Source organism: Sturnira hondurensis, unplaced genomic scaffold, assembly GCF_014824575.4.
Source record: "Sturnira hondurensis isolate 20B ecotype Veracruz unplaced genomic scaffold, ASM1482457v3 Scaffold0018728, whole genome shotgun sequence".
In the NCBI taxonomy this organism is placed as follows: Eukaryota; Metazoa; Chordata; class Mammalia; order Chiroptera; family Phyllostomidae; genus Sturnira; species Sturnira hondurensis.
This window is the reverse complement of record NW_028091359.1, coordinates 15,831,435-15,848,362: the sequence shown is the minus strand read 5'-3', so window position 1 is coordinate 15,848,362 and position 16,928 is coordinate 15,831,435. Positions and strand designations below refer to the sequence as shown.

The window sequence follows — 16,928 nt, the reverse complement described above, 5'->3', positions numbered from 1 at the left end:
CACCACGGGCCTTCCCAGGCCCAAACAGCCCCTGCAGGTGGCCTCCATAATATTGGCACCTACCCTCGGCACACCTGCGTCTCCTGCACACTTCAGATATCTGGGTCTCCCAGGGAAATCCTTCAAGGAGCTAAGTCATCTGCCAAAGATGTCTTAGGCCCAAGAAAGGAAGTTGGAAGGCACAAGTTTGGAGTCCAGTGGGCCTGGGTCCGAACTGTCCCTGCTACTAGCTCTGAGACCCTCAGAGAGCCCCATGGCCTCGCTGAACCCAGTGGTCCTCATTTCTCAGGAAGGGATGATGCTGGTGAGTGAGATGCTGATCAAGTCACTGTCCTTGTGGGGCCCCAGTGTCCTCAACCATAAGCAACAGATACGAGTGAGAGAGAAGCTGCTCTCCATCTCTGAGCTCTCCATCTCTGAGGGGAGGAGCAGATGCTGAGGCTGCGCTGGGGGCTCAAGGGACCATTCGATTCTCCCTGGTCCCCAAGTCCATCATTTTAAATTTGTCATCATGGATGAACCTCTACATCTTCGAATCTGCTTCCTGGATGGCAGAAAGCTGTCGGGCAGGTCGGTGGGCGAGGAGATAGATGGCGAGATGAGGCTCATTATACATATTATGTGCCTGTGTGCACGCCACTTAATAATGTTCCAGGAGACCCTATCTCACAACAGGGTCTCCCTCAACCTTCACATCAGCCAACTCCTTCCTGCCAACTTCTTCACAGCTGGCATGTACCACAAACATGGGGGCCGCTGGGGCCGGGGCCAGGAGCCTGTAAGCCCCGTGGACCCCCATTCACTGTCCTCCTCTTCCCCCACCCTGCCCCGTGACAGGAACCTTTTATGTTCATGTCACTTCCTGTCCAGGAATCTCTCCTAGGGAAAACCCCTAAATAAACAAATAGCTTCATAAATAACATTAACCACTGTGTTATATATAATAACCAACGAATTAACTTCTACCTGGTAAACTCCATCACATACACTCAATCAAAATTATACAGCCACTTTAAAAAAGAGGAGGTATGAAAATATGGGGAAAACTAAGCATGAAAATATGGGAAAAACATCCTGATTAGCATATCGAATAAGCAAAATATAAAAATGTCTCTTCTAGATGGTTTAAACCAGTGTTGCTCAATAGAAACGTAATGCAAGCGACATGCTTCAATTTTAACTTTTGAGTAGCTGCATTTTAAAAAGAAAAAATTAATTTTAACAACATTTTATTTAACGTAATATATCCAAAGCAGTGTCATCAACAAATACCAAATATAAAAAGCTGTTAAATATTTTACTTTCCTTTTTCTGTACCAAACCTCAAGGCTGCAGCACGCCTTCAAGCTGCAGCTCATTGCAATGCGGGCTCGCTCCTGGCCAGGTGGCAACAGCCACGCTGGCTGGTAACTGCCTCACCAGGCTGCATGATCTAACGCGGTAAGAGGTTTTTAGAAACCTTAAATAATAGAAAAAAAATGACTAGAAAGAAAAATCACAGTCTTGATGATCACAGACTTTCTCTGAGTGGTAAAAATAGGAATGGGACTTTTCCTTCCTCTTTCTGTTTTCTAGAGTCGTCCACACACAATGCATTCCTATTACTTTTAAAACAATAGGAAGAGTCAATCTTTTTAATTTTAGAAGGAAGGGTTTAAAAGGCCTGACCGGGCGGACTGCACCTGCCGAGCCCGGACTCGTTTCGCCCCACAGGAGCTGCCCGTGCCCGGCGCCGCGTGGAGGGTGCGCTCTCCAGGCTGGCTGACGGGTGGGCAGCTGGTGGGAGGGCAGCGTGGCGGGGCGGATGGGAAGACGGGGCAAAGGAGGGAAGCGGTGCACTACAGCAGCTACAGGAGAAGGTTAAACGTAGACGCCTGCTATTTCCAAACCCCAAAGCTATCCCTTACTAGCCGTATGGTTTTAAAGAAGTAATTGAACCATTCTGTGCTTTAATTTTTTCAAGTATAAAATGGTAATAACATTAGTAACTCCTTCACAGGATTTTGTGAGAGTTAAGTGGGATTATCTCTACAAAGTGTTTAATACAGTGTGTGCCGCACGGCCAGTGTTTCCAGAAATGTTGGCTGTTGTCCTTATGGTGAACCAGTAAACCTCCAGTGTGGTCAGGCTGTCTGGCCCACACAGCAACGGCACCCAGGACACACACTAGAGGCACATTTACCCCGGGTCCCTCCTGCTGCTGCTGCCCCCACCCAACACCCCCCTTCCTGAGAGCAGATAGCACCGCCCCTCCAGCGCAGCCACAGTGGAGCTGTCCTTGGTTTGCACGTGGCCCCTTTGCATGACCCACCCGCTACCTCAGTGCCTGACCCCAGCCCCCATGGCCCCCGTACCTGCACCACCTCTGGCCGCACATTGAAGGTGTACAGCCAGTCACTGAAGCGAGGGTAGCTGTTGAGCTCTGAGGTCCTCTCTCCAGGAGCCACGCTCAGCTTGCACTGCCTTTGCTTGCAAATGTACCGGACCAGCTTCGCCTGCGAGGAGCCCAGAGAAGAAAAGGTGGTTCATTCAGGGCACACGCAGGTGGCCGCCCCTGATCACGCTATAAGGAAGCTCTGGCAAACAGGAGCCTGCTGGATTCCCCTCCGCTGCCGTTCTGACAGTGCTGCAGAGGGGAGGGAAGAGTCTAGGAGAGCCAGCAGGAAACCCGGAGAACCACCCATAAGCCCCTTCCCCACGCAGGGATGGCTGACACTGCCTCAGCCTCGGGTGCCATGATCCTCAGAGAGTAATGGGCCAGACTGGTCCGAACAGAGGACTTCCTGCCGGAGTGCGGGAGGTTGGACTGGGGGAGAGGGTTGGCAATGGATGATGAGGAAGATGTGGGGGGATGAGTAACTTTCTGCTTAGAATACAGACAAATTACTTAACACCACACCCCCAGAAACGCCTCAGTTTCTTCCTTCAGAAAACAAGGATAATAATAGAGTTTCCCTCTCAGGGACGCTGAGAAAAAAATAACACACTCAGTGTGTGCCTGGCTCCCGTGTGCTGGCCATGCCTACGGGGCTACGGAAGTATTGGCAAGGCTCCCTGACTTGGGCCCGACAACAGGCTTTCAGGGCCCCCACCCTGAAATGTATGCAAATTGCAGACACGCGAGTCTGGGCATTTTTCCAGGGAAAGATGGCCCACAGCTTTCTGAAGACTAAAACTTGAAATAAAATATGTTTGAATAATGCCAGCCCGACGGTCTTTTTGACAAATACACCTGGGTGGGCCACAGGGCACTGAGGAACACCGAGGGAGGGAGACTCACAGGGAGGGTCCAGCCCAGGGCCGATTTAACAGGAGGGGAAAGGCCTCCAATAGGTGGAAATAAGCGCATCGCGAGGAAGGCCAGAGTCCCCGCTCAGCTGCAGCCCCCGGGGCCCCCGGCCCAGTGAGAGCTGCCGAGATGCTGACCGGACTCTAACGGACCCGCACTGAGGACTTTCAAGCTGCCCCGGACGACAGGCTGCCTTCAAAGACTTGTGCGGAGACCCCACCACTGCAGCCACTTCCCAGTCCGGCTGCCCCTCGAAGGGTGTGGCTGGTGTTAATGCGTTCCTCTATCTCTCATCTGTCACACCTCAGCAGATGTCTCTAAACGGCACGGTCACAATGCTAAAAAATGGTTAATGATATTATAATTAAAAATTTTCATATATCTAGGAACACTCCCAATTTCCAAAGAGGAGCTCTTGACCATTTCTGCAGCACGGACCCCTCTGGCCGTCTGGGGAGGTCTGCATCTCTAAGAATAATGCTAGTAAGTGCATAAGATAATAGAGGAAATCAATCACACGCAAATACACTCATCAAAGTATTACTTAAAACTGAGCAGGCACTAAGGCTTCTTTATCAAAGCAGTCAATCCTGTGGGGCAGCGGGTCACAGAGCTGCGGTAACTCTCAAGTCGTGCTTTCTCAGACTTCTCCGCCACTGTAACGCGACAGGAAAACAGCTGTGATCTCTACCAGTGACCGAGGCACACAAATTTGCTAAGACAAACTGTGCCTCGTTGCCGGCACCCAAATTGAACAACATACTACATTTCAGGTGAAATGCAAATGAAGACAACAATTTTCCGATCCAAATTGATGAACCCCTAAAATGCCCTCCACACACTCCCAGGTAAAAAACCCCGTGGCTAGAGGGATGCGAAGTGTGAAACGAGACCCATAGTTGACAGCAAAACCATTGCTTCCACTGAGGCCTTTCTGAAATCGTCCCCAGAAACTTGTTTGGTCCCAAGTTCACCATCTGCTGGACTCACGGACCCTGGCCCACTCACGTGGCCCCGAGCTCTGTTAGGTCCTGCTATCTTCAGAAGGCTTGGTGGCAACGGAAGACAATTGCTAGAGAGGGAACACTGAGTCAGAGCAAAAGTAATTCCACTGAGTTGTACAGCTTCTATGTTTAGTGAAACCTAGAGAGAGGCAAACCCACAGTGTACCTGCACAACATGCCCTTCAGGTACCCAGAGCAGACATTACTAATCAGACATTCTCCGCGGAGGCTTTATACCTCGGAGCAGACATTGCTAATGGAACGCTCCCAGCTAAGGCTGGCAACTCCCAGGGTGCCTGCCACACAAGAGGAGTATTTGCTGGCCTGTTATGGAGCCAAAGCCTCTGGGGATATCTTCAGAGCATGAAGTTCACAAACATGAGGACACAGATGCATCCTGTGTCCTAGAGGGCTAAGCAGAGGCACTCAGGCCCCTCACCCAGGCTCCCCTCATTTTGGTCCATCCCTCCCAGTGTGACCTGAGGCCAATTCCAACACCAGGGCCCCAGCCTTCTCTTCCAGGATCCTCTCCACTCCACTCCTAGCCACTGTGCCCTCCAGGTACACACTCACCTAGGAAATATTCCTCAAACATTCAGTATTTCCTATACTTTCCTACTCCCTGGGCCCCTGCTCAAACTCTCTGCTCTGGGCCAGAAGTCTCTCCATCCTCCAGCCAGTGTCCTAGGCCTGGGCAAGACTTCCCGGGCCTGGTCAGTACTCCTGTCTCCCCTTCCGAGTGTGCTGTCTGCATCTCCGTGGCAGCCCCTATCACTGCTGGCCTCCTATAGTCAAGCTTCTGGCACATTACATGCGCGCCCAGGGCAGCGGGCACAGAGCAGGCTTTGGAGTTTAACAGGATCTGGGTTCAAACCTAGGTTCTGCCATTTACCAGTTGTGTGACCTCGGGGAAGTTCATTAACTCTTTTTGAGCCTTGGTTCTCCTGCCTGAACACACAAGAATGGTAATCCCAGCTCATTCACAGTCTATGGAGGGCGGGGGCAGGGGGGGGCGGGGGGAGCGCTGAACTATAGCGTGAAAACCCTCCAATGACTGGGTTAGTCCCTACACATCAGGGAGGGACCGTGTCTACCCCTTTGTGACTGTCCCCACACGCCTATGACTACATGTGGCATACACATGTGCTCAAAAATCCTAAGGAAGGAGGCAAGGAAACACACTGGCCTCATCCCCACATTAAAATGTTTCTCACAGCCAGTCCTTCCCTCCACTCCCCGCTGCTCTCCAACTACAGCTTCAGAGGCCGACCCCAGACAAGGCAGTAACTCAAATAACTGTGTCAAGGTGAAACCATTCTTTTCCACATTAAGTGAGGAGGCCAGGCTGTTGGCACTAACAGCAGCAGCAGTGAAGGCCATCGCCACGGGCATGAGACTTTCCAGGGCCATACTCCTGGAGGCCAGTGAATAACATACTGATTCCACGTAAGACTTTGGCCACCAAAGGCCAACATCAAGATCAGCCCATCAGCCTTAGCAATGAGCCGGCACAGGGGCTCTCTCTAGTCCACCCCCTCTAGTATGTTCAGCCCTTTTCAGCCACCAGCCTCTGCCAGGAAGGTTCTTCCCAGTGACCCCTCGGTCTCCACAGCTCAGCTTGATGCCCATCCCCCCAGGAGGCCTTGGCCAGCCCTTTCCACCCTGCTCCTCTGCCCCCACCCTCTCCTGCATCAGATCACACATTGCAGTTCTAATATTTTACTAATCTGCTTCCTTCTTTAGACTGTAAAGTCCATGAGGCCAGGGGCCTGGCCTGTGTCTTGCTCCCCTCTAGGTCCCCCCTAGTAGTTCCCCACTAGGAACCAGCATAGCCCCTGACGTGCTGTTGTAAAACCTTTGTTGAATAAATAAATGAGCACACACGACATTTTTGTGGCCTGACAGGCACACACATTTACCAAAATGACAATGGAAAGCAAATGCCAACTGGGCGAGGGATGACTCAGGAGCCTGAGAGTCTCAAAACTCAGGGCAGGTTCCCCAGAAGAGGGGTAAGCAGTTTCCTTGTTGAAAGGCGGCGAGGATCCCTGCTGGACAGCCCGAAGTGGGCCTGCGGGCAGGACCGTGCAGCACTGGGCGGGATTCCTCGCTGCACCCCGTTAACCGGTTCACAGCAGAGTGCCGTGACCCCGGGGCCAGCAGATCTGGTGTCCTGTTGGCTGCCCTCTCCTGGAGCTCAGAGAGAAAAAATGACACCCACAGACCTGGGTTCTGCTAAAGGAGCAGAGCCATTCTCATCCACCAAGGATGGGGGGCCGGGGCTACTGCTCACATCTGAGCAGAATAAGGCTGCACTCGCTTTTTGGAAAGTTGGTCACCGTCATAGAAGCACCAGCGGCTACTTTCCCAGAGAAACCACAGTGGGGCCTGCCGGCCCAGCCCAGGGGCCTGTGAGGGGGCCTTTCACGGGTACAGTCATTTTCTCTTAACCGCAAAAACCACAAGATATAAATTTTCCGGAGTAGAAAAGCACCTGGGGCCTCAGCAATGGAACTGGCAGCAGGAGAGGAAAGAGCCATTAGCACTCTGGCTGCAGGGGAGGGGGGCGGGGGAATTGGCTGGAACTATGTGAAGTCTCACCCTACCCCAGTATTCTCCTGCTTCCTGAGTGTGTGCCCCACCCCAACCCCGACACTCAGCCTGGTTTACAGAAAGAACAGAGGGGCATCAAGTCAGCCCACAAACCAGTGGCGGTTACTACCGATGTGCAGTACACAGCAGGTGCTCACTAAGTGTCCTACGTTAAAAGCTCCAGGTTCTGGTCCCAGCGCTGACATTTAGATCAAGGATCTCAGGGAAATCCCCCTTAGCTCAGCTTCAATTTCACCACCTATAAAAGGGTATCATTTTATAGAAGCTGGGGCCACAGTAACGGATATAAAATGCTTGGGACAAGAGGAAAAAATACATACAGGTCCCACCACGACACTGTGGTTACCCAGCCATGTCCAAGAGGAAGCACCGACCTGTGAGGAAAAACTCCGGTTCCTGAGACAGATGAATCTGGCCTCAATGGCCCTCACCACCAGACCACCTCAACAGGACACTTCACCTTGGCCTCAGTTTCCCCTTTTTAAAAATGGGGTGATCTGCTCCAAAGGGCTGTTGTGGAGAGTCACATGAGATTCTATGGGTGTGAGATGTTCCCCCACTCAGTGGCAGCTGCAGTGGGTGGCGTCCTCGCCCAGCGAAGCCTTCAGGTTCTCTTAAAACCAGCTTGGGCGACAGGGAAGATGTGGGTGGAGCCATGCCTGTTTCAGAGGCGGAGCTAAAGAAGACCCCCGAAAGCCAGTGCTGGCCTTCAGGACAAGGCTGGTAGAACTTACAGACTAGGTATTTTTATTTTAAAGTCATGAAAGCTGAGGCCCAGCCCACCAGTTGGCTCCAGGGAACCCAAGTCCTCCCACTTCTCAAAGTGCTCACACCTCCACTGGCATCAGCAGAGACCCCCCCGGCAGGCCACCTACCCAGATGAGTGCAGGTGTGCCTAATTGGGCATCCAGGCCAACCTCCAGTGCAATCTGCCATCTGTGGCCACTCCGGTGAGTCCCAAACAGGCCTCCCAAACGGAGGCTGCCATGAGCTACACTTCCGTGGAGGTGAGGCCTGTTGGACGTCCCTGAAGAGCAGACACCTGTCAGATTTTCCAAAGCACGTACCACAGAAAAAGAGAAACTTCCGCAGGAAAAGGAAGCAGCTTCCAGAACTGCAAGGAATGCGGAAACACAAGAGGCCTTACACGTTTGCTCTGCTCGAAGCTGCCAAGTGCAGGGCATGCAGCCCCTCCTGGGGAAGGCTCCTTCCTCACTATTCTTTATGTCCAGTCCCATCTCCCTGTAGCTGGCACACACAGATCCCGGGTTCCCATTCAGAGTATATCGTAGATGCCACAGGGGACCCTGAGCCTGGCCGATCTGGGACCCGAGGCTTCTCTGCAGCCGCAGAACTGAAACCCCTTGGAAGCAGCCAGTGTGCCAGAGTAGTAGCTGCCCCATCCCCCGAAGAGAGAGGTTTCATCCTAACAGAAACCTCTTGCAGGCTCCCCGGGGTGGCTGGACAGGGGCCAGCCGCTGTGTCAGAATGGCCAGGTGGCACAGTGGTAATAAGCAGGCAAACATTTCACCTGGTGCACAGGTGTGCCCATGCCGCCCGTTTACCATCAGCCCCTGTTCTGCCTGGTCGGGGGCCATGCCTACCACTAGGTAACTGTCCCACCACATCTAGTGGGAAACACAGGCTTGGCAGCCAGGCAGCCCCGAGTTCTACCCCTGGTGCCACCCCTTGCCAGTGAGTGGCAATGATCAGTATACTTTATCTGAGTTTCCTCATCTGTAAAGTGAAGAAAATAACATACACTCCATAGCCGAAAATCCCTTGTATGATTCACGCGTGCAAAGCGCCCCTCCGCCCAATGTCCAGACTACACGTGCTCACTGAACTGGGTGTTGTCAGTACTGGTCCTGCTCAGCCCGCAAAAACGGCCTTGAGTGGGGGGAGGAAAGACTTGCAGCCAGTGCTGTTTGCACTGTATTGCACCCAGGCCTCCACACCTGCGCAGAAAGCAGGCTTTTCCAGACAACTGACTGCAAACAAAGTCCACTGCACCCTAAAACTTCAGCGCCTGGGATAAGGAGGTCCTTCCTGTGGGTGACCCCCAAATCCGTAATCCGAGCTATGGCAGTGACCAGCTGTCTCGACATCTGTCAGTCACCTCAACCCTGACTCAGGTGTTAACCCCAAGAAGATCATTACTCTTCTCAGTATCTCAGGTCTTTATGTCTCACGCAGGGCAAGCAGTTCAATCAATCTATGGGGACAGATGGGACAGACGTTGAAATATAGATGGACAACCCAGGCACAGGCAGAGAAGGACACCAGCTTCTCATGCACAGCAGCAGGCTCTCTCAGTCACGCACGTCACGTCCCTACTCAATGCCCAGCCCTAACAGTAACGATGATCCCTTCTGCTTCCACAGCACCTTATGACCTTCTTTTCCTGGATTCTCGCTCTCTCTTTTATAAATGTATTTTCCTGATTATGCTATTATGGTTGTCCCATTTTTTTTCTCCCCTTTATTCCCCTCTGCCCTGTACCTCCCCTCCCACCCGCATTCCCCTGTCTCAGTTCATGTCCGCAGATCATACATATAACTTCTTTGGCTTCTCCATTTCCCATACTGTTCTTAACCGCTCCCCCCTCTGTCTATGTTGTACCTACCATTTATGCTTCTTATTGTCTGTACCCCCCCACTCCCCCTCCCCACTGATAACCCTCCATGTGATCTCCATTTCTGTGAATCTGTTCCTGTTTTGGCTGTTTGTTTAGTTCATTTTTGTTTTTAGGTTCAATTGTTGATAGTTGTGAGTTTGTTGTCCTTTTACTGTTCATATTTTTTATCTTCTTCTTCTTAGATTAAGTCCCTTTAACATTTCATATAATAAGGGCTGGGTGATGGTGAACTCCTTCAACTTGACCTTATCTGGGAAGCACTTTATCTGCCCTTCCATTATAAAGGAAAGCTTTGCTGGATAGAGCAATCTTGGCTGTAGGTCTTTGGATTTCATGACTTGGAATACTTCTTTCCAGCCCCTTCTTGCCTGTAAGTTTTCCTTTGAGAAACCAGCTGATAGTCTTATGGGAACTACTTTGTAGGTAACTGTCTCCTTTTCTCTTGCTGCTTTTAAGATTCTCTCTTGGGTAATGCAATTATGATGTGCCTTGGTGTGTTCCTGTTTGGGTCCATCTTCTTTGGGACTCTCTGAGCTTCCTGGACTTCCTAGAAGTCTATTTCCTTTGCCAGATTAGGGGAGTTCTCCTTCATTATTTTTTTCAAGTAATTTTTCAATTCCTCACTCTTCCTCTTCTCCTTCTGGCATCCTTATGATTTGGATGTTGGAACATTTAAATTTTTCCCGAGGTTCCTAAGCCTTTCCTCATTTTTTTGAATTCCTGTTTCTTCTTTCTGTTCTGGTTGAATGTTTATTTCTTCCTTCTGGTTCTAACTGTTGATTCGAGTCCCAGTTTCCTTCCCTTCACTGTTGGTTCCCTATACATTTTCCTTTATCTCACTTTTCATAGCCTTCACTTCTTCCTTTATTTTGAGATCATATTCAACCATTTCTGTGAGCATCCTGATTACCAGTATTTTGAACTCTGTATCTGATAGGTTGGCTATCTCTTCATTGCTTAGTTCTGTTTTTGGAGCTTTGATCTTTCATTTGGGCCATACTTTTTTTTTTGTCTCAGCACACCTGTTATGTAGTAAGGGGTGGAGCCTTAGGTATTCACCAGGGCATGGCAACCCACTTGGATGCATTGTGGCTCTGTATGTGGGGGAGGGGTCCGAGAGGGAACAATACAGCTTGCTTGGCTCTTGGCTGGCTTTCGGTCCCTTTCCCTGCCACCCACAAGCAAATTGGGCCCTTCTGGTGCTTATTCCCAGGTTGGTGGGACTGTGTACATTCTAGGACCCTGTAGGTCTCTCCACCAAACTCTCCTGTGAGTCTGGGAGTTCCCCCCACTGCCGCAACCCCCACAGATTTTTTCAGTCAGAGGTTTTTAGGCTTTATTTCCCTTGCACCAGAACCCTGGGTTGGTTGGTCTGTCTTGCTCCCCAGTTGTTCCTCCTGGTTTATCTGCATGCAAATGGGGGACTGCCCTGTCTGACAGTCGCCTGTCCTCTCCACCCCAGCTGCCCATCTCTGCCTCTCCTACCAGTCTGGATGAATGTTTCTTCTTTAACTTCTCAGTTGTTGGACTTCATACAGTTTGCTTTTTCTGGCAGTTCTGGTTATTTTCTTGTTTTTAAATTTGTTGCTGTCCTTGTTTTGGTTGTGCGAAGAGGCAAAGTGTGTCTACCTCTGCCTCCATCTTGGCCGGAAGTCCTTTTCCTGGATTCTTGATGAAAATTCCAGGAGGTAGAAATTGCAGTAGATCCCTGACAGCACAAGAGTGACACCCCAACCTTTACACCCCCCAAGTGGCAATGTCCCTGAGTGTGTCATTCTCTCCCACAAAACACAGTGACATGTAACTGAATACATCACAGATTCTTCCAGACTCTTGACAGGAGGCACTGTGCACTGAACATCAAGTGGAGGAAAACAGAGCTATGTCAGATGTGAGTTCTGGGCAGCCTGTTTGGCTTGCTCCCTGGCTGATAGATGCCCACCCACCCCGCAAACAGTAATGTACAATTCTGAGTCCAGCCTCAGCACAATGACGAGTACGACTCCTCACCTACGGTCACTCACAAATAGTCAAACCACATGTGCTGTGAGACTTACAGGTGTGTCTTATCGTTCCATCTTACAAGTGAGAAAACCAAGGCACCAGGAGCTTTGTAAGTTTCTCACATCAGTGAAGGGACTCAAATTCAGCCTAATGTTCTGTTTCACTGTGCCACACCATTTCCCCAAAAATGACTCCTGCGATTCACCCCTGACTCCTCTACGCTGTCCTGACCAGCACAAGCAGGGTGGCAGCGGGCAAGGTGGCCGTCCTGTGGCCTGAAGCCCCAAATTCAGCAATGCCCAGCTGTTCCAGGCAGTGAATCCTCTGAACAAAGGCTACACACTGTCCCCACACTCTCCTAATGTGTCCGGTCACATAGTGGGCCACTGCTTCTGGTCCTGATCTGCAATAGCCTACCCTCTGGGTTATACCTGACCCCTGGCTCCAAACCAGCTCTAAATTCCCTAAAATTGGCCATCATCCTGCCCAGTACCTGGGGCTGCCCAGCACGCTATAAGAATGAGGTGAGGCACCTAGATGGCCACTCTGCACTTCCGCCCCCTTTCCCTCAGTTTATTCAGTCTTCCAGCCAGCAGGTGCAATTCCAGGTCACCAACACCTAAGGGACCCCGACTCCTTCCTCCCAGGTGGGTAGCACTGGACTCTTAAGAGGACGTCTACAGCAGTCTTTGTTAGTGCAAGGTCCCTGTCTACTCCATCTTAAACTTTAAAGTCACCAAAAATTCTCATGACTTACCCCACCCTGAGCTGCCCAGGCCTCAGGGCTGGTCGGTCCCCTTACATCTCCTCCCTCCTCTACAAAGCTGGAGTATGCTTTGGGGAACTTCCTGCAAGCACAGGCAGCTAAGCAGTCTGGTCAGGCTGCCATGGCCAACTTATTGCAAAATAATTTCTGAGAATGCACAGGGCCTCTGGAGGTCATGATGCAGCGAACAGCGCCACACATGGGCACAAACCAAGCCCAGCCCTCTCCTCCTGGCACTGTCGAGCCCTGCAGAGGAGGGTACCAGTGGGGCCACCGTTAGAGGGAAAGAGGCAGAGCAAGCAAGAGCACCAGGGAAAGTGGGGTGAGGAGAGGAAAAAGTGACCTCAATCCCCAAGTTGGGCATTTTGCAACCGACCATCCTTCACCCGTCTGCCTCCGTCCTGCGTCTGGGCTCCCCTGGGGAAGCTGCCAGACATGTGCATTTGTGCAGAAACGATCTCCCCACCAAGCCTCTCACCAGCAACCCTGCCCTGACGTCAAACTTGGAGTCGGGAAACTTCAAACACAAACAAACAAGCCTGCCCCAGACCACAAGTGGAGCTGTGCCCAAAGAGGCTGGGCTGAAAGGGGCACAGCGGGGGAACTCAGGCTTCCCGCCCTTTCCTGGCTCCACAGGGGTGCAGACTGAGCCTGCCAACAGGCTGCTGCAGACGAGAGAGGTTCAAACCCCGGTGGAGACAAAACAGGATCACTCTTTGGCCTGGCTGATGGCTCTGAGTACCCACCAGAGACCCTACCCAGAAGCACCGCCGAGTGGGCTAACTCCCTCCACGCAATTAGCACCCCGTTAGTTTCCGTCGCCCGTTCTAATCGCTCTGGTGCTGAGCAGGAGAAGGCAGGGCCAGGAGAGACTGATGTGGCTTAGAAGCACGCACAAAGCTTCCTGGGACAGATGGCACTTGAGCTGAGCCAGGGCAGACAGCCAAGGAATCAGGTTTTCTCAGCAGCACCTGTATCCTTTCTCAGGCTCCCCTGAGGTCGTGAGACTCAACAGGAAAGGTCTCGAGAGGTAGGCATTTCCCTGACCGAAGTGTCCTCAAACAGCTCCCACTGGAGAACCAAGGTTGAGTGAAATAAAAGTGCTCTTCAGAAAGCCATCTTTACCTTGAAAAGCCGCTGAACGAACTAACTCAGGGCTGCCTTTCCAGTTTTACTTCTTGCCTCGATTCAGTACTTAAGGCCCCAACACCCCATGTGATTTTTTTTAGAACTAGCAGTCCTTGGGGCTGCGGGAACAGCGTGGACTAGATCATGAGAGAGCAAGACACCCACTCATCGCCTACCTGCCCTGGGTCTGGAGTGATCGATCATGCAGGGAAAGGAAGGGGGACCTCTATTAATAAATAATAATAATCCACTTGTTCAACAGCTGGTCGGTAAGCTTCAACCAACGCCAGGCACTGTGACAGGCACTGCCGAACAGCCACAAGCAACCGGGGACACAAGCCTGAGGCGCTCACACAAGTCAGGGGCAGGTGTGTCCACAGAGAGACCTGACCAGAGGATTATGGGAGGCAAAGGTGGGGAGCAGGTACGGCCACCCTCCAAGCATCACCCACAGCCCCAGTGCTCGGTGCTCCTGCTGGGAACTGAGGGGACAGCGGGTGTCAGGAGCCATTTGTGGGATGTCACCCCCAAATCGGATCCTTAATTGATGAAGCCTTTGTCCCAGTTCAAACACTTATTCCACGTGCCCGTCTCAAGTTCGCCAGGCCCGTGGAACACAGCGCAGCCCTCAGCCCCTCAGTTACAAGACGAAGGGACCTCGGTGTGAATGACCAAATGGAGAACCAGGGAAAAAGGCAGACCCGCACCTAAGGGCAAAGGTGATTGCTGCCGATGGGCCCACTCCCCAACATAGCCTTGAGGCCTGGTCCCCTGAAAGCCACTAGAAAAGAGGGGTAGGGGAAGATGAGGCGTTTCACACTCTGACCTGGAAGCACCGGCTACAAGCAGGAGATTATGCCAACACCAGGGAGACGGAAGGTGTTCCTTTCCAGGAACATCCATGACTGTCTGCCTAGCAACTCAGGCCACCACAGGAGAGAAAAGAGGGCTGTGCAGGGGGCAAAGGGCAAGGGGCACTTCAGATACTGGGAGTCAACTGACGCGATGGCAAACTCCCTGGGAGTGATGGGTGCTGCTCGGTGAGGTGCCGTCGTCACCTACCTGACACCCATTCCTGGCCTCTTCCTCACTCCGACTGATTTTGTCTGGGGCACCTCAGACAAACCGGTCCCCGGTTGCGGGCATGCAAGAGGCAACCAACAGATGTTTCTCTCTCATATTGATGTTTCTCTCCCTCTCTTTAAAATAAAAGAAAAAAATCTTAGGGGGGAAAAAAAAGATGGTCACCAAGAATTTCACACTCCTCCAGTCTAAGGCCTATTTGCTCTCCCTTTAAATCTGGGCTGGACTGTGGCTGCTCTGACCCACGGGACAGTGGAAGATGGAGCCCTAACTACTCTACGGACGGATCGCAGAGGGGGAGAGCAGCCCAGCTCCCCCACCGTCCCGCAAGGTGTCAGACCTGTGAGTGGGACTCCTTGGGTCCTCCAGACCAGGACAGTGATGCAGGTAGGGCCTGTCACCCCAGAGCCTCAACAGAGGTTTGTGTCCTCACTGTGGGATCCCAAGGGGACTGGGCCTAACTGTGGAGTGGGGTGGCTGAGATCCCAGGAAGGCAGCAAAGATGAGCCTACAATGGGTTTTGAGAGCTGGGACAAGGCATGGGGTGTAGCACACAGAGGGTGATGGGCTCCAGGTGGGGGGCAGAGCGTGAGTAAAGGTCAGGGTCACAAAAGAAGCATATTTTTAAGGGTATAGCAAGTACCTGGGAACTAGAGGGAACAGGGAGAACAGAGCAGTCAGTCAGGAAGAGGGCCTGCTCGTGCAGGTCCTGGAAAGTTCTGGAAGGCCCTGGGAGGCCACACCAAGACATCTGTGCTCAATCTCGAAGGAATGGGGAGGGAAGCAAAGGAAGAAACACGACCAGATTTGCATTTCTGAGCAGTCATCACTCTGGAAACCGTGTGGAGGACAGACTGGAGTGGGGGTGGAGAATCCAGAGACAGGAAAATCAATTAAGAACCGCAATTCAGCAAATGATGAGAACAAAAGGTAATTTAGTTAGAGGCAGCGTGGGTGGAAAGGAAGGAGCGGATTCTAGAGATGTTTTATTAGCATTTTTACTATAAAGACAAGACTTCCCTGCTTGCTTGTCCAGGGAATTTCTGGCATACCAGCTCCCTGGAATGCAGGAAGCTGAAGAGCTGAGTTTCTCCAGCAAATGAGCCAACAGGGCAGAGATCCCTTGTCTTATTTACTAAAACTTGAGGCTTCTCGGCAGAGAGGGTCTCCTGTCCCATCAGAAGCCCTTAGGCTGAAAGTCCGACTTGGTAAAGGTGCCTCAGCCCACTGGCAACTAACTCCCAGCTCAGGTGTCTCCCCACGGCTGAGCCCCACCCCTTCTCTTCCCCAGGCGGAGGGGAACCCTGCACCTGCCATGAGCAAAAGCCACTGTTCCCACAGTTCCCTCTCCAACCTGGGGAAAGACAGCATCTTCCAGAGTGGCCAGAGCCAAGAGGGGCCTTCCCAGCCAGCGTGGGGCTGCAGTCCAGTCAGCCCTCTCCGACCCTTGCATACAGGAAACATGACACCCGGTAAAAGGAGAGCAGGCGTGGGGGGGGGGGAGTGGGGAGAGAGAGAGAGAGATCCCTATCTTGATCAGAAGCATCACTGGAATTAGTCAGAAAGATCCTGGTTTTAACCTCACCCAAACTTCCCCCAAGCTAAGGAACTGGGGGCAGCTGACGGTGTCTCTGCACCTTTGTGTTTTCCTCTGTTGTAAATGAGGGGGAGACCAGCCTCAGAAGATCACTGGGGCTCAGAGTGACATAGCGAGTGTCCTGCAGCTGGCGTGCTAGGCTCCCAGCGAATCTTTGCAGCCACCTCCCTTCTCTGTGGCCTTACTCATGGGAAAGGCCAGGGCTTTGACAGCTGACAGGGAGACATCAAAAGGTGAGTGTCCAAAGGCAGGTGTTGATTGTTGACCTGACGCCATGTCTACAGGCTCCATAGACAAGGAGGATGAGCTCAGAGAAACAAACAACTCTGAGTATGAGCTCTCGTCCCCTCCTCCCTCAACCCCAGGGGGTGGGGGGCACGGTCTTCAGTTACTAAATTTTTTTTTAAAGATTTTATTTATTTTTAGAGAGAGGAGAAGGGAGGGAGAAAGAGAGGGAGAGAAACATCAAGGCTGCCTCTCACACGCCCCCTACTGGGGACCTGGCCCACAACCCAGGCATGTGCCCTGACTGGGAATGGAACCGGTGACCCTTTGGTTTGTGGGCCAGTGCTCAATCCACTGAGCCACACCAGCCAGGGCTAAATTAATTGATTAAAATCCAGTCTTCTTGAAACACTGAGTCCCACTGGGGTCACTCCCAGCTGGGGACCCTTCAGCTGCCTCTTGGGGAATAGAGCCCCCTAGGGGCCAAGGATATCCACGCCTCTTTGCATAAGGGATGTGCGAAAGCCATTCGATGACCCCCGACCTTCTTCATTATAAAGTCTTGAAAGCTCTCTTTTTAA

General features: G+C 51.9%; 1 protein-coding gene across 7 annotated transcripts in view; it reads right to left on the bottom strand.

Moving 5' to 3' along the window:
• The window catches only part of KSR1 (kinase suppressor of ras 1), a 152,663-nt gene that overhangs the window by 65,528 nt on the left and 70,207 nt on the right, over window positions 1–16,928 (bottom strand). For all 7 annotated transcript variants that reach the window (XM_037070065.1, XM_037070061.1, XM_037070066.1 and 4 more), the window contains exon 2: window positions 2,355–2,495. In XM_037070065.1, coding sequence (XP_036925960.1) covers window positions 2,355–2,495 — 141 coding nt within the window. The remainder of the gene's footprint in view (window positions 1–2,354; window positions 2,496–16,928) is intronic.